Source organism: Scatophagus argus, chromosome 10 (genome assembly GCF_020382885.2).
Source record: "Scatophagus argus isolate fScaArg1 chromosome 10, fScaArg1.pri, whole genome shotgun sequence".
In the NCBI taxonomy this organism is placed as follows: domain Eukaryota; kingdom Metazoa; phylum Chordata; class Actinopteri; family Scatophagidae; genus Scatophagus; species Scatophagus argus.
The window spans coordinates 13,563,360-13,585,727 of record NC_058502.1 but is presented as its reverse complement, the minus strand read 5'-3'; the positions used below and the strand labels follow the sequence as shown (position 1 = coordinate 13,585,727).

Here is a 22,368-nt window from a genome sequence, read left to right as displayed (position 1 = left end):
TGCAATAACATGTCGGAGGTTTGGACAGAATATTCACATTATAATATAGTCTGATGCAACCCAATACAAGAACTTTCTTTGTGACCTTTAAAATATATATTGTAGACACATTGTTGTTTTTGTGTCTTTGCTTGTCTCCATGGCAATTCTTAAGGTTTAACTTTGTGCTGTTGTGGTGTTTATTTTTTTAATTATGCAGATGTGTTCTGCATAATTTTTGAAAGTTTTTCCCCTTGCTCTGTTACATAAATCTGCAGCAGCACTCATAACTGATGCTCCAGCACTTGACGCAGTGACTATCTGGCCTGTTTGCATCTCTGTAAGTTTCCTTATCAACGCTCACTTTTAGAATCAGCATATTTTTTTAGATGGCTCTTGAAGCCAACACCTGCTGCTAAATGGTTTTTCATTTGACTTTCTGTACAGTACAGCCCACTTGTACTAATGTCTCTATAACTGAGATTTATAGGAGTGAACTTATGGCTCATGAGTGACTCATATTACGTTCGCATTAGAGTCATGATGGCGTATGCTGAACAACTGCGACTGCAGAACCACCTCAACACTGACTCAGACACTGGAAAAAAACACAAACTCCAAAAACTGAACTGGCTCAAACGAAGACATGTTGGAGTCTCTGCAAAGCATAATTATTGTGCTTCACAACAGTTTCTTTTATACAAGGGTTTTAGAAGCTTGTTTTATCTTCCAAGATATTCCTATTATTTTGTCCACCCCCCTGATAAAGATTTAATATATAATTTTGCCTTGCGGGTTTATTTCCTTCAGCTCCCTCACTTGTCTGCTGTGCTGTTGTGCTACCCAGAGTCTTTGGAAAGGCATGTGCAGGAGAAATGTGGCTTTTGAAGATGAAAGGGGGATGCACGCTAACCCAATTTCTGAGATGAAGCAGAAAAGTAATATAACAAGTGTGTTATCCTGAAAACCACACTATTACCTTGATATTTAAAACAGCATCTGAAAACAAACTCAGGAATCCTTACAAATACTAAGAAGAGTGAAAGCGCATGCCCACTTACATGATGGTGCTGTCCCACAGTGCACAGTAGGGGTTCATTGTTCCCTGAAAGGCAGGAAAAGGACAAAATGTTTACCAGGTAAATTATGATGATAACTGATCATCATTATTATCTTCATCATCATCATAAATCAACTGTCCCTTTTGTCTCTCTACTTAGACCTTCTGAAAATGTGCTTCGTCTGTGGTGTAAACTATCCGACACACACACACACACACACGCACTTGCTGACACGTTCAGACTTACAGGCACTTTATCTGCTAAATGAGTAAAAAGGCCTGGATCATAAAAGGGATTGTCCATGTAATTATCTGACTACTGTGCACTCTCCTGACACAGGATGCTTGCAAATTAATTATCGAGCCAATTAACCACCATTGTGAGTTGGCTAATGGGTGGTGATATGTGCTGCGGTCATTGTAGAACATTCAGTCAAAAAAGAAAAACTCTTTCCGGAGCCTTAAAAGAAGGAATCATTCATCTTTCATAGGAAAACTAACATCCAAACAATTCTGACAGACCAAAATAACCCGTTTATTTGTTGATCTCTACGAAGATGTCATTCATCGTGTTTCAACATGACAGGTGGTGCTTACATTTGCCAGGTGAGCCAGTTCGATCTCCAGGTGGGACTCAGTTGTCTTGGGCTCAGGTCTCACAGTCACAGCAATGACCTTGGAGTTCACAACTGTGTGATTCCTGAGTCAAACAAACAAAAAAAAAAAAAAACATGCCCAAAAGTTAGAAAATCAATTTAACTACTTGGATTAATATGAATCTGTTTAATTGTTCTTAAAATATGGTACAATCAACTCCACTTCCTTACACAATTACGCAAAGTAGCAACTCATGTAAATTAATATATAAGCTTAAGTCTATTAGCATGCTATATATCCCAATAAATGTTAAATGGAGCTTATGAGTGTAAAAGATGAACATCAGACAACATTTCCAGTGTGCAAAGCCTTAAACCCTGATTTTACTTCAAACACCTGAGGTCTTATTTTATGCTCTGTGAAGAAGCATTAACACTTAAGGATTAGGTTTAAGTGCAGAGCCAGTGAGACTAATGTGGGATGTATAAGGAACATCCATCCATCCATCCATCCATTTTCTATACCGCTTATCCGTCAGGGTCGCGGGGGAGCTGGAGCCTATCCCAGCTGACTACGGGCGAGAGGCGGGGTACACCCCGGACTGGTCGCCAGTCAATCGCAGGGCCAACACACAAAGACAGACTGTATAAGGAACACTGGTATCAAAACCTGATTTGGGGCTTTTGAGAAGATTTCGGGCACATATTTTGAATTCAAAGTCCCTCTCTGCTGGCTAATCTAAAAATCTAAAATGAAGAGCGCAAGTTCTTTGAATTAATTTTTAAACTAGTCATGTACTAACCCAAATATCAAACACTCAATAACAGGGGGACTGAAAAGGCTGCCCATTAGATGTTAAAGCAGCTATACAGGATGTTTGCCAGTAATGGTGTTCAAAACATCCAAGCAGACCAGAAAAGAGAGAGACCAAATCAAAGGCTCGCCTTGAAGTGAACGAGATGTTTCTTTATATCCGATGCTTTTAAAATCTGGCACCGCAGTCCCATTTTAAAAGCCATCCCCAGCTATTGTATATTTGACAGAATACTCTTTTTATTAGAAGCTGGAATCCATGAGCACTTCCCACTGGGAAGAAAACTGTCAACTTCACAAGAAGAATAGAGGTGCTACTGCAGAGTCCCCCTGTCCTACCAACACCACTCGGGCTGAGAATATTTTTATCTGTTTTTCTGGTCTCTGCTACAAGTGAACCGGAAGACTTCTCATATTTGGTGTCAAAAAAGGTTACTTTCTTCTCTGAAACTTTATAAATGTAAAATAAGGCAAGCATGAGAAAATCTCCTAGTCTTAAATGGTTGCCAGTTGAACTGCTCATCTTCCTGTTGGTCTGGACAGGATGAGCTTCAGTGTCCCAAAATGAGCTGCTCTCCACATGTGCACACAGGGTTGCAGCTCCACCTGTGACAGCTGGCCTGGACGGTCTTGGAATGACCGCTCTGTCCTTGGGACATTGGTGCCAGGGACTTGTTGATTAGGGTCTGACACCAGGTGTTTGTTTGGGACATCCTGCTGTTTTTCCAGGCACTGATATAATCCTTAATTAACTACATATTCCACGCTACAGTGAATGTGTTTCATTTAGTAACTTAATCAAAACAAATATACCACACTTTGATGAAAATTTACATTTAAATATGATGTTTTGAGCAAAATTAGAAGAATCATGAAGAAAAAGTACCCTGAAAAGTCATGAACTTTTACTTCAAACATCATGTACAACAAAAGTAGTACAAGGAAAATACCCGGCTCTTTCTTTTTGCTTTTGGAACTTTGAACATCATGTCTTTGACGTGGAACATTTCAGGGACACTGGAGTCAGACACAGCATGTTTTTAAGACTACTTTAAGATCTACTACTCTGAATAAAAACAGACACCTCTGCTTCTTTCAAAGGATTAAATCTGCCTCATATTTCCTCTTGCCAGCAGGCCAGAAAATACAGACAAGGAGATATGCTGCACTTACTTTGGTGAAGGTAGCATGAGTCCAAGAGTCTTGTAGAGAACTGTCCCCAAAATGAAGACAGGAGATCCTTCCATATCTATAGGAAAAAAAAAAGAACAATTACTTAACACCTTTTTTATACTGACAGACTTACTTTTTCATAGCATCACCCAACCTCATTATACAAGCAGGACCCATTGCCAGATTTTCAGTGAAAGAGTAAATATTCAAAATGTGCACAGTGTATATATTTAATACTGTAAGTTTTGCCTTCTAATAACATGGAAAATTCTGAATAATTCAAAGGAAAGTTTTAATTGGGAGTAACACTTGGCTTAAGTAAATCTGGTAGTTTGCAGTGCCAAAGCAGTTTCTGCCAACGACACTTAAAGAAAATAAAATTATTAATTAACGAAAAGCACATTTCACAATTTTTTCCATGAGACTTTGTTCACTCCAGTCAGAGAAGCGCTCAGCTTCTTACTGGGCCTGGGTATCGGTACACTTTTGATGTACCGGCATCAATTACCCCGGTCCCCAGGAGGACAGAAACTGCTCTGGTAAAATAACACCAGTGTTTAATCTTTCCTGTGCCCAGATCTAATAATCATAATAAAAAAACACTATTTGTATGATTTTGCTTGCAGCCAATCACCAAAAGCATTCTTCACTTTCATGCGACTTGTGATAGGCTCACTAGAGCAGCAGCTACAACCCTTATTAAGTATGGCTGTACTACACACCTGTATTAAACGCTTTCATTCACATGATGGGTATCAAATGATGTAATCTATGGGTAAATGTATCACTTTAAAAGGTACTGGCATTGGTACCGGTATCAGTAAAGTTTAAACAATACCCTGCCCTCATACAGTCCAAATTAGAGGTGCTGGGATTAGATGCGTGGCACAGATTCCTAATCAATCCCTTGTTTTGTTATCGTTGATATATTCCAGATAAGACTGATTACACCAATTCAACAAATTGTCTGGCCCTGGACCGCGATATACAGTGGCGATTGGCAGTGCTTTAAAGGATGCTGAAAATGCTGAGTTGACAGTAAACTCAGCGACTGAACAAGCACGGGAACGAATACTGGCTTTGTTCAAAGGTTTGTAGCATTCTATCACTTTCCGAAAACAAAAAGCGATGTAGCAAAAAACATAAAAAAAAAATACCATCTGCAGAGGACTGATGTATGTGTATGAAAGTTTGATGTTTTGGAGACAAAGTAATTCACACTGAAATCATACAGCTCCTGTTGAGATGCCAAGATATTTGTTTTCCATTCCTCAGCAGTGCCCAGTAAATCTGTCATTGTCTAGTCACTATGCATTAATGCTACATTTCCACTGTGGATTCTATACATGAAGTCTATACGTGAATACTGTGTATGTGCAGTCCAAAAGGAGGACGTGTCGGACCAGAAGTAGAACGTCTCAGTGAAAAATGTTCAGTCACATACCTGCTGACTGGGAAACAAACAGGCCCTTCGGGATGACTACTTTATCTTCAGAGTTCCTGGCCCAGTCAACCATGCCTTTACGACCCTTCATGGGGAAGTTGATGTCAGTCATCACAGACACTGCTGGAAGTCTCTGGATGCTGGCCACTGCAGAATTCAAACACACACAGTCCAATGAAGAAATGCTGATGATCGATGCGCTTTGGCGTATTTATGAGTTTGTAGATTGTCTCATGGAGGATCATCCTACTTCCATTTCCCAAAAAAATCAGCCTGAAATGAAAAATTCTCCGTCACATTTCATGTTTTTCCTGTCTTGTACACATTTGGCACTGTCAACTATTAATTTAAGTACAGAACACACACAGAAAGAGCAAGAGAGAGATACATGTTTATGTTTTTGTTGTATTTCTGTGCTGATGCTTTAAAATTGTGTATTATCATCATTTATACTTATTTGTATATATATATATATATTTTATAATAATCTATGAAAAAAAGAAACAACTTTAATTCCGACTGTCATGTCTGGTTATTTCAAGGTCAGATGGAAAGATAATTCTCATGTCTTTATTTTACATATGAGACTGAAGCCAGCTGCCAGTTTGCTTAGCTTTGTGCAGGAACTCTACACATGGGGTACGGCTCACATGGCTCTGCTGGAAGGAAGAAAAAATATATAACATGTCATAAATTCTTAAATTTGTTAAATAAATTAATTAATTCATATGTTATAACTTGATGATTCTAAATCTATGTCCCAGATCCTGGCTGTGGCTTCATATTACCCATACAGACATGCTCATCTGACTCTTTGCTATTCCTTTAACCTGTTGCAGTGATGAGACAAGTTTTGTGCTCACAAGAAATGTGTCAGACACAAGTTTGGAAATGATATGAGGGAGTGTTTTTTTTTTTTTTTTTTTTTTAATCCTTATAGTGTATTTACCTGTTCACAAGTTTTCAGTTGTGTAACAGTTGAAACGTTTCACCGTGCTGCACACACCGTTTGTGCCCTAAAAGTGATGTAACACTACACTACTAGTGCATCACTCTGGTGTTTCTTGTTACTTGTTTTCACCTGCTAAAATTCAGCTTGAACATTTCAGATTGGGTGAAATCATGAACGCAACAGAGATTGCACAACAACACATCGACATTACTCTTTAAATGCACAATATGTAATCCAAGAATAAAGCAAAAAAAAATCAACATTTATATCAACATTCAATATCAATTCTATTTGAATATAAAAGGTCTATGTTTTCACTTCTGACAAAATGAGAGGCAGAAATGCCTACATTAATCAAACTGAGTTATTTTATGTGAATATACAGGTAATTTAAATGTCAAAGAAAGCCCCAAACAGCCTGTTAATCCGTTCATGTACACATTTACCACAAAGTGTAAAACAAAAGCTAATCAACTGGTAGACAGCTTAATCACTCTTTTCTTTTCTCACCTATGCGCTGAGGTGCCATAAAAGGCTGGTGCATGCACTATGGTAACAACAAGGAAAATTCCCAGGATCACCTGAAAAGGCCTCAGCATTACAAGGGGAGGATAAAGATGTGCTGTACTCTATCTGCTATCATGTCCAGTCCCTGTCAGGTGGCGCTTCGGCGAGGGAATCTGAGGCTAATCCTACCATTGATGCAAAAGCTTTATTGTTCCTTGTGCTCTGCCAATAATACAATTTGAATCCTGGCAAGACTCCATGTTTGAGCAAAATCTGTGACAGAAGGTGTGTTTCGGATGATCCAGCAGCGGGCATGAAATCACAGAGCGTCACAAGAACCCCAGAATTTGCAAAGAGGCCTGTTCACAGCACCAGATGTTGGTAGCAGGAGTGGTACGTGTGTGTATTTGTGTGTGTGTATTTGGGGTTTTAATCACCGGGCACACTGTGAAACACAACAGGGTGCTAAGAAGATAGTCTTTCAGAGTTCTGTGTAATGCTGCAGGTAAATGGGGCTTTGCACTTGCCTGATGGGGCTAGACAGCATAAATAAAATGATCATTTAGGACTGTGATGCTTCTGAGTACCAATTCCGTGCATTCTGCATGGCTCATTTTCATAAGAGGGAATTATAGCATTGCTCATTACATCTGAATGCCTTGATGAGAGGTTCAGTATTAAGTAAACTGTTAAAGTCAGACAACACAAACATTTCGCATGGAAAATAAATTAATGAGCATTTGCAACCATCGTGTGTGTGTATGTGTAATTGCAATTAATTACAATTAATGTCAAAATATTCTCTCGACCGTGAAGCACAGTCTGACAAAAGACAGCCAGAACAAAAATGTCAAATGCACATGATGTATTTCACCTTCAAAGCGGTGTTTAATTTTCTAACCTGTCCCAGGCTTTACTTCGTCCTCCAAGTGTTTGCTTGTAAGGAGAGAGAATAAGTTGCTGGAGTGAAGAGCCTTTTGCAATCAAGGTTATTTGACTAAAAGTAGGAGGACAGAGGACGATGCACCGGTGACAGCCAGTATTTATCTAGATGTCAAGAGGCTGCCATAAATTAGTGACGAAATGATGCCGCAATATCTTACTCAGCCAGATGCTCTCCACTTGGCTTCCACTGACGGATCCACAAAACTTTCCATTCCTTTAATCAAAAGGCCACGTGGCCACTAAGGCACTGGTGTGTGAGCTGAAATGACTGTGTGGCTGGCTACTAAAAGCCTGTGCTGTGTCCAGGGGTAAAATAATTCTAATAAATAATTATCAAATCAGAGTTTGGTATACTGACTCATTTTCTAAATACATAGCAAAATATGATTGGATTAATGCACTTTTTACATATCTGTCCTGGGTCCATAATTCAGGTTTTTGGACCTTAATTGCAAAGTTGAAAACAGAAACAGGAAGCAATACTCTAACATTTACAATGAAAAGGTAAAATGTGTAGTTAAGTCACCAAAACTCTTTCTCTACAGCACCTTTATATTCTTCCCACCAGCAGCCAGGAAGGTTCTGGTTGATAGCCAGAGAGAGTTCATTACTGCCACATCTTCAGATAATTACGCAAAAGCCAAATGGCACCTCAATGCTAAGACTGTCCAAAAAGCTAAAAAAAATCTGCATGCCTCGGTTCTACATCACAAAAATGATAATCAAACTACTCTTCTTGCAAGAGGTTCACACATGCTAGTTAAGTAAGCTTCAATTTTTGAAACTGTATGTAGACCCAAAAGCTTTAATGGCTTCAAATTATTGAAAATTGATACTCAGCCATCGTGTTCATTAGTCTTTTCTCTGAGAGGCAAAAGAAGAAAAATCTTTCAATAAATACAGCATTGAAGGTGCACAGGAGGCAAGATACCACCATAAAAGACAGGAACTAAAAAACAGTTATAATCTCTCGGGACTAAGAACTTTGTCAGTTTTGTGCATTTTAACTGAATTAGTCCGACTCACAGCCTTTGACTGACGTTCACTTTGAAAGTCATATTCATATCTATTCTGGAGAATAAGGAAAAACAAAAAACTAAACTTAATACATGGAGTCCAATTATTCATTGTTGCTACATCAGAAGAAAAGTCAGATGTTTGTGCTTTTTTGTTTTTCTTATGTATAATTTAAACTGCTGAGGGATCAGTCATCAGTTGTGATCTCAGCGTTGGTTTCTGTCAGGTTTCATCACACTTATTTTAGCAATTACAACGCCTACAAGTCTTTCATCATAGTACAAAGGTGAAATATATCAGTATTTGTAATACAATCTAGTACCTGCATGTCAGAGATTAATTTTACTTTTCAATAAATTATTGTTGATTATTGTGTAGTTTATGACAACAACGTGTATGAAACCAATCTTGTGTCACTTAGTCTTACCTGTGTTCTTTAATATAAGTTTTAACTCACTTTCTAAAATATATATTGTATTAAAGGCAAACATAATGTCACAGTCTCTTAGATTTTTACAGACATCCAAGTGTTTTCCTTTTTCTCATTAGCTACACACATGAAAACAAGCTTGTAGCTTATCGCTCACAATTAACATTATGTGTGCATATATTTGCATAAAAATTGTCATCTTTAAATAATGCAATAGAACAATTAATATTATCATAATCTGGAAGAAAACAAGCATGAAAACATTATGATCACTGTGGTGGGCTGCTTAAGTCAAGCCTTTCTGTGAATCACTTATGTGATTTCAGTAGAAACTAATGGACCTAAAGTTTCTGAAATGTGAAAAATGATGGTGTGATTGGAAAACAGTCAGCGGTAAAATACATGTGATTGGTAGAAAATATAAAAAAAATAATTAAAGTGCACAACTAATTACTCCAGTCCAGTATGACCCTGAACACTAAAACACAGTGCTGAGTTGCATCATCGCTCCATGTTTACCAAGCATGGTGTTGCATGTGTGTTCAACTAAGGATGGGTTAAATACAGAAGACAAATTCAGTGTGTGTGTGTAAAAACATATATCCTGCCAATAAAGCTGATTCTTCTTCTTAAAACATTTCCTGTCGTTTCATGACTGACGGATGGACACGGTTTAATCCACAGTCCCACAGACTTGAGTGGGAGCCAGGCAGGCATATGGCTGACTAATATATTAAGAGTCAAATATTTCTTATTCAAGTTTAGCTATGCAATACGCACCGCCGCTCAAGGAATTTGTATGAATCTGAATAAACCACTTAACGGTCAATTTAGAGCCAGCTTCACACAATAGGCTGTATTTTGTGTAAGAAGCTGGGATCGTGTGTTAATGCTTTTTCAAGCACAAAGAGAAGGCAAAGGCAGGGGGAGTAGATGACCACCATTAAGCCAAATTGGGGAAAAAAGTATATATAAAAGAAAGGGTGCAGAAATCATTAAGCTTTATTTCCAAGTGTCCGTTGCTTAATTTGCCTCTCGTGGTGTTTCATAATGGCATTTTGATGGGTACATTCATTGTATCATGTTTGGTATGCTATTCTTGGAGGGCAACCTATTCATCATTATGTAAATCATATACCATAAAGAGTCACTGAGTGTGAGTGTTTGCTGGAAGTGGGTCAAATGTTAGCTATTGTAAAGAATACATGGAAGAAACCTCACTTCTCCAGAGGAATTGGCTACCAGCAGAGCCGTACGTGCTCACATTCGCTTTCATGAATAAATCAAAACCGCAATTCTATTATTCCATTCCAGTAAGACACCATTTATGGCTGAGTAAGAAATGAAATGCCACAGAGACCTCAGATCATCCAACAGGCTGCGCGACAGGAGCAAAAAGAGTCGACGAGAACATTAGGGAAGAGAAATACTGCTCAAAGACTCATATCCAGACGTTTTTAGTTTAGTTTTGTTTTTTGTTTTTTTTAACCCAAAGAGGGGGAGTTATAATCTGGACCGGGATCAGTGGTGCAGAAAAAAATGTTAGCAAGCTCATTACAGTTGCAAAGAATAACTTGTAATTACACTTCCAATTTTATAGCCTTTTATCAGACACTCCTACAACATATTTTTTAAATAACTCTAATCTCACAAGGAACTGACAAACAATCCTTTTTCCTCTGCTGCTGCACTTCTGCACAACACGCTTCAGGGTACGCTCTGCCAGTCATGTCTTTCTCAAAGGACTGCAGCACGGTGCAACATCCCACGGAATGACTTTACCTTCAAATACGCCACAAATACTTCATTTGATTATTGCAACAAACCTCTGGAACTGTGAATGGATAGATGATGTGGTGTGGTCTATGATGTGGTGTTTAGAACAACAACAACGCAGTGAATAACACTTCTCCACTTGTTGTTTTAACGCCACTACTTCGCGACCAATTTGCTTTGAATAAGTATAAGCTACTTCAGATATATATTTGGCTTCATTTATACATCAGCAGAGTATAAAAATATCTTCCAGGAGTGATGTGTGTATTCGCTCTTTTTAGCTCCAGTTAAAGAAGAAGAGTTCTCCTCTTGTGGGGGCTCCTACACTGCACGCTCTTGATATTGGATTGGGTGTTAAGTGTTTTCATAGGAATTTAGCACATTAAGACCACAAGCTCGGTTTTAATTAACATTATTGATTTGCAGTAATTTTACTCCCCCACCCTCACCACGCACCATTTATCCTAAATTAATGATGGTGGGGAAATTGACACGAGGAGTCAGCAGAGCACAGGGATTATGTGTCCATGTCAAGCAGAAATAAATGGCAAAACGAGCTCAGCGGCTGTGGGCTGATTCTTACCCAAGTTCCCGGTCATCAAATAGGCATTGTGGAAATCCTTCATGCCCAATCCAACAATGTGGATGAATTCCTCTATGACCTGCATGAGCTCCACCGCTCCAGGATAGATCTAGGCATGATAAAAAAAAAGACGAGAAGACACTTTCAATTTCACACACGCAGCAGTAGTCAGTATCACTGGATGGATGGAAGTGTGGAGCGAAGAAAGCAGGTCACAAACACGTTACTCGAAACAAACTTCAGGTGTGTGGTCAAATATGGAAGCTGTACAGAACATTTAAAACACAAAATGAAATATTAAAAACTGTGATATGCCAAATAAGCAGTGAAGAAACAACAAAGCAACACTGGGATCAAAGAGAAGAGGAAGGAGAAATGTGTTAGAAAAAGAAATTCAGAGATATTTAGATTCGATTTAAATTTTTTTGTGTGTGCTTGCTTTGAGTTTTTATTTTACTGTGACCGAACCATCTAATTAGTCCACTAATCATGAATCATTTAAGTCCCTTTTTAAAGCAAGCTGGTGAAATTTCTGTAATCCAGCTTCTCAAATGCGATTATTTGCTCATTTTACACAATAAGCAAAAATTACATATGTAACCTTGAGTTCTGTAAAAGCGTGATGGCACTCAAATGATTAGTTGATGAATCCTGAAAACGGCAGGCAGATATCGACAGCCCTAACTGAACCATCCTTGTCACACACAGCTGTTGGTTTGCTCCTCTTGTGAAAGGCTCTGCCACGTCAAGGGTGATTGCCTGTGTTCATGTGATGCTTCGTGGGCATCAGCACTCAGCGAGAGAATGCAGAGCCAGGAATTCAGCACAGAGGCTGGACCAGTAACGGTGCTGGTCAGGTCAGCTCTTTCCTCCTAGTCGATAAATCAAAGGAACACTAATCCAATAAATGACCTTCAGAAGATTGCACCGAGGTCTTGGCTGCCAGTCCAGTGGTGATGGGTCAAATCTAATAAGAGGCTTTGATTCGGGGGCCAGCAGTTTTGTCCTTTGACTGGGATATAGTGAATGCTGCTTGTAGGACTGTGTAGTTGTGCCATACGTGACAACATTTGTGCCTGAGTCTAACACAGTTTCTACTTACCAAAATAATACAGTAACATTTCAAAATGTGTTATACTATACAAATATTATTGCAGGACTTTAACAAAGGTGTGAGCAGACAGTGGTGTCAGGCAATTAGAAAGGTCTTTGAAGAGCATTAAGCAATTAGCACCTCACCTCATATTCAACAAACACCTGAGGCAGGTATTTCCCTCCTCTGTGACACCTTGTGCTCTGTGTGTTCGCACATGCCTCTACATGTGCTGCCGCTAAGCCTGGCAAGCGGATCAGCGATGCTGAAGTTGAGAGCCTCTGACACAGCAGAGTGAAAGCCATAGTGGGGGAGAAAAGCACATCACGTCGCCCCTTCCGGCATGTCTGACGCACAGTGCAGTCATGCTCATTCGCCCGGTCTCCATGGCAACCGTGAGATGTGAAGGCAGCGCAGGGAAATGGCTGCAGTGGAGCTTCTGTAGACAGAGCTCTTCCTTTCCTTGCCATGGTAACAGAGACAGGAGGTGAATATATAGTGATCTCTGCACAGAGCCAACTCTGCAGCCAGCACAAAACCTCATAGTGAGGTGTTTCATGTGAGTGTTTTCAATGTCCACAGCACACAGTGTGTGGGTGCTCATTAATGCAGAAAAAGCTAGCAAGTGAGAAAAACTGATAACTGTGAAGTCCACTGAAATCAGACGTCGCTTAGCCATCGCCCTCTTGGTGGAGTGCCGAAACTGAAGCAGCACTCCTTAGACAGGGAAATTAATAACTACAGAAACAATTAACACATATGTCTTCTGGGTGTTCAATCACAGAGACAACTTTTGTTGTTCTATATTTCTTCTTCTCTCTCTGTCTCCATCTTTGACACATTCTTACTGACAAAACTGCTCATTTGTGGACCCTTCTCACCGACAACCTACCTTTGGGGCCTGCCAAGCCGAAGCTGCAGCAAGTAAACACCTAATTACTGCCTGCAGAGACACTCAGGACTGGCATTCGCAGCAGAGTCTGAACTGCCTGCATTTCCCCCCTACAATCTTACTTGAAGTCAAGCATGGAGAAACTGAGACAAAGAAAAAAGAGATCTGACTGATTTAAAGATGCCACCTCAGTTGTGCATCAGTGCAGGTGAGACCTAATTTAAGTCATTTACCAGTGAAGGTGACAACAGAGCAGATGCCCTCTGCAGACTCACTGTCATCACAGATGGTATCTCTGTCAGAGTCTGGATGTGCGTGATTTCAGGGTTCAGGTTGTCTCAGACACCAGTGGCAGTTCTGAAAATGAGAGTTGCCACCTCCCGAGCTGAGAGATGTGTCCGACAGAGGACATAGCCAGGAGCCAGCCTCCGTGGATAAACATGTCAAGAAAGTGTGCTGTTTTGTGCTCAAACTTTGATCCACAGCACGTTACATATGAAATACTGAGACTATTAATATACCCCATATGATGGAGCTGCCTTTCAGTATCAGAGGCAGGCAGACAGGGAGTCTCCTGTGGCGCAAGAAAGAAAACATCTAAAATGTTTGTTTCTACTATAAAATTCAATTTAACTGATGGCCTTATCAGACTGGTTGCAATGGTCTGTATGACCTGGGTGAAACAATGAGTGTGCAGCAGGAGTGAGTCCTGCAGTCTTAATAGCTGGCCAGTCTCTGTGGCAGTGCTGCTGCCACCAAGTGGAGCTCTGAGGAACTAGCTTTCTAAAGGCGGCCAGATGTCATACCTGCGAGAAGACCTTTCACAGAGGCATGTGTAAGTGTAACGTTATCTCAGCACTGACCTGACTTTGCTTTATCTCTGCCATTCAGATGGAGCAACTGCAAATGAGCCCTGGAATGAATTCTGAGATGCACAATGCTCATGCATAAAAATGAATTATTTACAAAGTGCAAAGCAACATGCTTACCTTCTGTGCATCTTCCCATTTCTCCTTATTTTCCTCCTCCAAGAGGTTACTGATGATTTGAAAGAAGTTCTGCGGAGATGATGAAAGGGAAAATACGTAACACACCCACACAAAAGCCTTAGAGGCACTGCAGCATGATGCTTTTAAAAATCATGACACATGCCCTCAAAAAGACTGTTATGGATGATATGCTGATATTTACAGGGATTTCTATAAAGCAATAATGATAGTGCGGGTAGTGGGGCTGAACTGCACCAAGATGTTTGCCACTGAAACAATGATGGTAATTCATCAGAGAAAAGATGGACTTGTGGACCAGCTTTGACAAAAATACACCTGGAACCCCCCTGCAGCTTGCAGCAAACACTTAATGCTAGAGGGAAGAAGCACAAGCTGTGATCAGGAAAAAAAAAAAGATGAAAAGGAATGTTTGAGCAGCTGTGTGGATTGTCTTCTTCTGCAGCACAGAGCAGTGGCTGCTTGGGGTGCATGCCTGCAGTAGTAATAGGACCCCCTGTCTGATCTTTAGCCTTGTTATTTCGTCTGGTCTACAATGTGCCTGAGGGAGTGGCTCTCTCTCTTGACACAGGCTATCTTGTTTTCTACTTGAATGCTTATGCTCCCTCTGGTGGTAATGTGCCCACTTTAACACTGCATTAGCGCAGAGACACACGGAAGGGATGGGCTGGCTGACTGCTCTCCTGTCTGCCCACACACACTATGGAGCTCTCATAATAACCAGAGACAGGATGCTTTCCTCATCTCATAGATTTTCTATGGTGGGAAAATGGCTGAATGGGCCCTGGATTGCCCATCCACGGCCAGCACATTTGGGTTTTATTTCTGCAGAATATTAGCAGCAGACCTTACACCTTCCAACTGGTGACAAATGTGCAGAAAAGTAAGGAAAAGAGCATCCTAACATTTATAGTCCAAATACCACTGCGCTTTGGAAGTGCACAATTAAGTGACTTCAGCATTTTGGTGATTTAATTACCTGCATACTAATCTGAAGTACAAACAGTGTGCTAAGTTTTGTCACACTTAAACAGATCCAAATATATAAAATCACTCATTTCAGATATGTATCTATATTTTTCATTTCTTTACGTAAGTTTTATTTACATTTTGCCAGTAACAGGCCTTCAAACTTGAACAGTACAACATCTGACATTATGGCCATTTTGTGATATTCAAACATTTTCATTTTAATATATTGACAAAAAAAAACTTTCTATAGTGAGCGGAAACAACATTGAGTAAATTAACTGAACCTTCATGCAATGAAAGCAGACTAAGACTAACACTCTTATGCTATTTTTTTGTTTAAATACATCAACTGCAGATTGAGAAAAAAACAAGGTCGACACACTAACAAAGGATTACAAATTCATGATAGAACTGAAATGAAGAGTTAGGCTCTGCATTAACACATATGCAAGAGTCAACACTTCTTTGCTGTTTCCATCAAATAGTAAGTAACATTTATTTCCTCTCCATTTACTATTATCCACTTTATTCATTCTAAAAAACAGCACACATGCCCCCCACCCCCAAACACACACACACATATTGTGACAGGCTCACAAAACAGCACAAAGACCACAAAGAGACCTGAGAAGGGTGTCTTTGAAAATGACACGGCAGTGGGGACATAAATTATCTTATTGGTGATGGAGGCGGGGCTTTGGCTATAATCTCCATCATCCTATTGACATAAAGAGGATCAAGACTGCAGTCAAGCCCAACATGATGAGATGAAACAGCTTAGGATGCGGAGGAGATCTCTTGATACAATAGAGTCATGGGGTGTGTTTGTCAGCCTTTGTGCTATTTCAGACATGTTAGAAAACCCCTTTTCTCATATTTTACACTGTTGGTAGGAAAACGCATTAAACATTATCCTTATCTAACTGATTATTTTTGCCATGATAGATAGACTTGTAAGCGAGTACACAGTAGGACATGAATATCTTACACAAAGCTCCATGTCTGTTAAAGTGAACCCACTGTCCACTTACTTGCACGTCGTCTGAAGATGGCTCGTAGCTGGCTCTCTTGAAGGTCTCTGTCACATTGCGAAGGATCTCCACAGAGGACAGCAGATCACCAGCATAGAAGTTCCTCCTCTGGGTGAGGTCAAGCAGATTTTTCGTCACCTGGGACATCCCATCGCCTGCCAGCATCCTCTGGCCCTTAGCAAGGTGCCCCTGAACCTCCAAAAACAGGAGAAGACAGAACTTGGGGTATCGGTGTCCTCAAGATATGTGCTAAGTTACACATTGTGGAGTAAATCGAGTGCAAAAAATCAGGAAGAAAGACACGAATCTCTGAGGCTCTTTATGTGACACTTATATCTAAGCCAGGCCGAAATGTATTCTGCCTCACGGTGTTTTGAAATGAGCCAATATGAGTAAAAGAGTTAACTGGAGCAGAAGACACACATTTAGGCAGAAATTGCACAGTGAAATGGCATTTCACATCATTGCACAGGGTTTATGTCCATAAATACACGCTCACAGGTGCAGCGCTGTATGTGCTATCTCAGCTCTTATGAATTATTTTATTTTTAACAGTGACGGAGGGTTACCAAATTTTGCAGTGCAGCGGCAGTGCTGTTGTGTATGCAGACTATAGACAAACACAGTTAAGCAAAAACGTCCCTAAACATGACTTAGACTTTAATAAAAAAACAGATGTTTCATCATCATCACACGTGAGATGGACAAAAAGGATGAAAAAGAAAAATTCATTCTAGCTCTAGCAGTGTGTTTTGACTAAAAATAAAATAGTTACCATTCACAGAGTTTCCCTGTCTTTGTCATTCAGGTCCAAAACAAACATGAACTGTAATGGATGTTGTCTTCATAAAATTATAAAAGTAGAACAAGACCATCACAGATATGAACATGCCAGACACTTTAAATCAAACAATTTAAGGAAACGACGACGACCATTCGATGCACACAGAAAAATGGCAAAACCAGTGTTTTAATTTGCTCTCCTATTGGAAGTGGTTACAGTGTGATGAGAATGTGTGTGTGCGGGGAGGGGGGGGGACTGGGGAGGTAATTTATGATGCATTGGAAACAGAGACTGTGAGAGGGAGCTGACTTTGCACCTACTGATTGCTGCAAGTATCTGAATTCATTTGTTATGCATCGAGCATAGCTGGGCTGCTCCCAGAAGGCCATACCGCGGTGATCCAAAGAGCAGCGTCGACTAGTGGTGCCTGTAGAGGGGAAGGAGAGAGCGACAGATTTGGAGAGGGGAGCAAGGGAGGGATGAGAGGATAGATGTGGATGTGGGCATAGAGAGAGTGTGTGTGTGTGTGTGTGTGAGTGTGTGTGGGATTAAGACCAAAGGAGAGGCAAAGGAAAGGCAGATGGAAGTGGAGGGAGTTGGATACAGGAAAATAGGAAGGACAAAAAGAAAGGAGAGGGAAAATAGAAATGTTAATTCTTTTCAAGAGAGATTTACTATTTTCCCCTTAGTCCATTTCTGTTGCCCATCACTCGCCATCAAACTTTGATGCCTGCCATTAAATTCTGCAGTGGATTTGAGCCACATCATAGACAGAAGTGAACAGAAGTGGTTTCATATTGCGAGCTACACACATGCCTTGTAACATATGCACTATGTGCCACATTAATACAACTTACAGTGGGTTATTCAGGCATGCAGCAGCTCAGCGGTGATAGTTGTCAGGCATGTAAACAGCGATCCTAAAATAGCAGAACCACCCAATATCCACCCACATCACCATAAACATCCCACATAGGGGTCCCACATCACACCTTCCCAGCTGTCGACCTGGTGGAGTGCACTTCACACATCACCCCTTCGCTCCAACACAGGTGCTTGACATCCTGAGGAAAACTCCCACAGTACAAAACATTTCCCCTGGCATCCGTGCTTCACATAAACCCTTTGCTATCTCTTGTTCTCTCTCTGAGTCTTTCACACACTAACACACACAGACAGAGAAAGATCAAAAGCACGCCTCCCACGCCCACCTTCTCCACAGCTACTACCCAGTGATATGCACTGAAGCCATGAGTGCACACAAAACATTGCTATATGCCGGGAGCGCCCATGCAGCACCATGAGACAACCCAGAGGGCAGCAGGAGAGGCCCACTGCTTTACACCACACCGAGCATCCGTCTTCCTCCAAACCGGCTTCACCTGGGCGGTTTTATTTTCTTCCATAAACCAGACTCTCATTTTTAAAGATACCAGCACTCAGAAGAATATTTTCATGGTTTTTATTCGACCATCTTTCAGATCCTCATGCTAAAAAAAAAAAAAACAACTTGTACAGTGTACTTTTACAATGGATCGATTCCAAAAAATTAGGGAATCACTTCTGTGTTTTGGCTCTCCCATTCGTAAAGGTCACTGTAAACTCAGAAAGACTGAGAAGTTTATGTGAGCGTTGGCAAAAAGACAAGAACCAGTACAAATAAGTCACATTCAAGAATGATTGATGACCTTTGTTCTGCTTTCATTTCAGTATTATACTGTATGAAGGTGCTGTAAATTCAGCAGAACTGGAAGATACAAATTGCCGAAGGCCAAAATCATTTTAATGAAAAGCCAGGACAAGAGATTCTTTTTTTGTTTTTGTTTACACAGTTACACAGTTTTGCAGGAAAAAAAAACAAACAAAAAACTCATGTTTGCTTTTTATTGGCTGTATAAAATAAAAAAGCTGATAGCACACTTGCTGCTATTTCATAATAGAATTTCAGTAAGAACAATAGTAAGTGTTCCAGGGATACGAGCAACAGCAAAGCTCTCTGGTGGAGAGAGATGACACACACCCACATCTCCTTTGCCTCTCCTCTGTCAGGATGTGCCATCAGTTGTATTTTATGAATTGAACAAGCACTAATTTTTTATTTTAATATGTGCATTTGGGGAAGTGAAAAATACATTTTTCAGTGATTCAGGCTTTGATCCGTGCCAGTGGTGGGATCAAACAAGGTCAGATGTGGCACCACGAGGCTTTTGCTTTGATTCTGCATTAATCTGTCGTCTCTCCTTGCATCATCAGTGATGTAGAGTACGTTGAGTATGAAATATAGGTCAGTGGAGATGTGCTTGATCAAAACCAAGGCTGCACTCAGCCAAGGCATTGACCTGTCGCTGTCCGGTTTTACGGCATCCTAAATTCGGCTGCCATTAGAGGAGATTTTTTTTAATTCAAACAATCCTCCCCAAGACAGGAGGAAAAAACTGTGCTTACCGCAGATAAGACATGTCTTAAAAACACTCTCTGAGAAGCACATTTGTAGACTTAAAGTGGTGAAAAGCAACCAAAATCTCTTACTTTAGAGAAAGAAACCACCTAAAAACTAAGAGTACTCTCAAGACTATGAATTCACCTAAATATCACAAGCAAAATTACCTCTTTCACGCTAAAGGATTGTGCTGCTTGTGTCTGCTAAGTATGTAATCATTTCCCCCAGCGAAGAGTTTGTTTAATAGCTTGTGGTTCTTTTGCTTTGCTCTCTCTTTCAGGTGAGTGACTCCAACTTTAATTGAGATTTAGGCCCATAAATAAGATCTTGCATGGAAAATCTCCTCTGCGAAGTAACTCCAGGTGTCAGGAGAGTAAAGAAATTGCATGTTTCAAAATTAAAAAACACACATAAAACACATAATGTTTATTCCTTTTTTATAATAATGTACACTTTTACAAAATCAAATATGGAAAATGCACATCTTAAGAAGTCTGTGCGGTAAGTTTAAAAATTTGGGAGTGTCATTATCTAACGGCGCATTTTTCTTCCTCTTTGTGTTTTGCTTTAGCCTTGCACAGAGCTTAGAAGTCACCCAGCGTCTTCAGGACAGAGTTAGACAGAAGGCTGCTGTAAACGTGCCTTCGTTGGACTGATTCAAAGCGAACAAATTCATCTGTTGTGTCTGTGTATCCTCCTGTCTTTTCCTCCCCTCTTGCCTCTGGTAGCGGTTGTCATCAGCGATGACCGAGGCGGCGCTGACGCCCCTGCACTGGGTGCTGTTCCTATGATGACCTTGATGACGACAGCGACTACGGCTGAGTGGGCGCTGATGCCCCCTAACACATTTAGACACTTCACCCAAGCAGCTTCACTGCATTCATGTCGCACATTTTGTTGTGTTGCCATTGCTGATCAATATTTCATCTTTGTTTACCCACTCTCAGCAGCAATTACACATGTGACTGTCCTGGAAGGAGGAGGTCTGTTTGAAAGGTGTTTAGATTCTTTTCACATCTTTCTCATTAAGGGTTTTATGACTTTGACCTTGATCTAATTACAGGTCAAAGGTTGGAAGGTGTTGTTTTCATTTATAGCTACACAATGTGGGCTTTGTGAAACCTACTGACGCTGAAACTGTGATTAATGGCTTTACAAATAAACTTGACCTGACCTGAACTATCGTCCATCATGTCTTTTTTTTTTTTTTTTTTTTTTTTTTGTTTTCCTCAGTGGTCAGTGCCAGCTTTAACAGGAGGATGCACAGTGCTTGAACATGATATACGTCTTCTGTGGCACAGGCATTAAAGGTCCTGGTTCTCTGGTAAAGTGACATGTCACAGTCATATTATCTCTGAGTGGGAGTTGCTGTGCATACACGTGTACAGAGTGAACCAACAACAACAACAAAGAACTGAGCTCTGATTTATTGCAGATTACCAGAATGTGAGGACTGCAGTAATGACATACATCTCCGTGACAAAAGACAAAATTTCAGCTGCATATAAGAAAGCCAAGCGATTTAAATTAATCATAATGTCCAGGGTAAAAATCTATTCACCTTAGGCCACATTGTAAGCATGTATCTGTGGGTGTTGTTGAGGAGGGGCTAAATTTGAATGTTGTGTTTACAAACCGAAACCAACAAATCCTGTCCTTAAGTTTAATTAATGTGCTTAATTGATGTAACATTGCTCAGTAAAGAACACACTAATGAGTTTGTATTAAGGAGGCCACTTTCTCACCCATGCTGAGTGAGTGACTAATCTAAAGACACCTCTTGGTGTAAATGAAATTCTTAATCAGTAAAAGTGTTAAATTTCCAACAGTATTTTATCAGACAAGAAGAAGGAATAAAAACAGAACACAAAAAGGCCTCATTGCGAATTGGAAATAGCTTCATATTGCCAAACTCTTATTAGCCTTAAAACTAATGTCAAGCTGGAAAGCTAATGTCATGCTAGTAAATCTTACTGTGCGTATCTTTGCCGCTGGTCAGCCATCTGTCAGTGACAGTGTGTTTGCTGCTACAGCTACTTTGCCAGATAGATATTCTATAGTTGGGGAAAAAATGTCAATTCAAACACCTGAGACTGTTACAAGTTTAACAACAGCTTATCTCATCGAACACAGAACTTCAGCGCCCAGTGGTGCCACATTGTCCAGTTTGGTTAGCAAACCAACCTTCAACCAGAACCAAAGTAGCTTTATCAGAGGTTGCATTTCTTTTTATCTCTTTTATCCTCCCTCCTTTCTCTTCCCTTTCAAGAGCTGGGTGTTAGCCTTGCCCTGTAAGAGGGCTTGCATCCCCTGCTCTAATGCTCTTCTCTGCGTGCACATGTTAAAGCTTCTGCTTACTGTCTGAAAACAGACCTCAGCGTGCTTTTCTTCAACAATGCTCTCAGAATCACAGTTACCATTTTTTTTATCCACTGCACATGCTGTGCACTGACGGGTGTAGCCATGAGTTACATCAGCGACGTGTGGAAATGGGATGAAAGGAAATGTGCTTTCTCCTCACATGAAGAAACCCAATTTTGGCACCAGATACAGTTTTATCATCAGGATGTTTGGGCGATTTTATACGCCAAGCTAAGATTAGGCAGGCAACTTAAAAAGTAAAAGGCGTGCTGATAACTTCCGTACAAAAGGACGGCTTCCTATGGAGGCAGAAATCTATCATTATTTCTCATAATGTAGCCAAATTATTAACACTGTGATGAGTATTCAAACTGTGATACCATGACACCAGTGGATTTCAGGGTAACTATACCACTGTAAAGTCACAGTTGTACTTGCTGGCAAATCGTTGTGATTCAAACAGCCATTCCCTGACATTAAGTCCTATTTAGGTCCATCAGTCACATCGTCAT

At 40.3% G+C, this 22,368-nt stretch overlaps 1 protein-coding gene across 5 annotated transcripts in view; it reads right to left on the bottom strand.

Annotated features, from left to right (window-relative positions):
* The window catches only part of adgrb3 (adhesion G protein-coupled receptor B3), a 108,872-nt gene that overhangs the window by 29,229 nt on the left and 57,275 nt on the right, over window positions 1–22,368 (bottom strand). For 4 of the 5 annotated variants that reach the window (XM_046402178.1, XM_046402181.1, XM_046402180.1 and 1 more), the window contains exons 9-16: window positions 17,376–17,482; window positions 16,272–16,466; window positions 14,251–14,319; window positions 11,277–11,385; window positions 5,067–5,213; window positions 3,623–3,698; window positions 1,637–1,739; window positions 1,041–1,084 (exon numbers count right to left, since the gene is read on the bottom strand). In XM_046402178.1, coding sequence (XP_046258134.1) covers window positions 1,041–1,084; window positions 1,637–1,739; window positions 3,623–3,698; window positions 5,067–5,213; window positions 11,277–11,385; window positions 14,251–14,319; window positions 16,272–16,466; window positions 17,376–17,482 — 850 coding nt within the window. The remainder of the gene's footprint in view (window positions 1–1,040; window positions 1,085–1,636; window positions 1,740–3,622; window positions 3,699–5,066; window positions 5,214–11,276; window positions 11,386–14,250; window positions 14,320–16,271; window positions 16,467–17,375; window positions 17,483–22,368) is intronic. The other variant, XM_046402179.1, reaches the window with a different exon arrangement.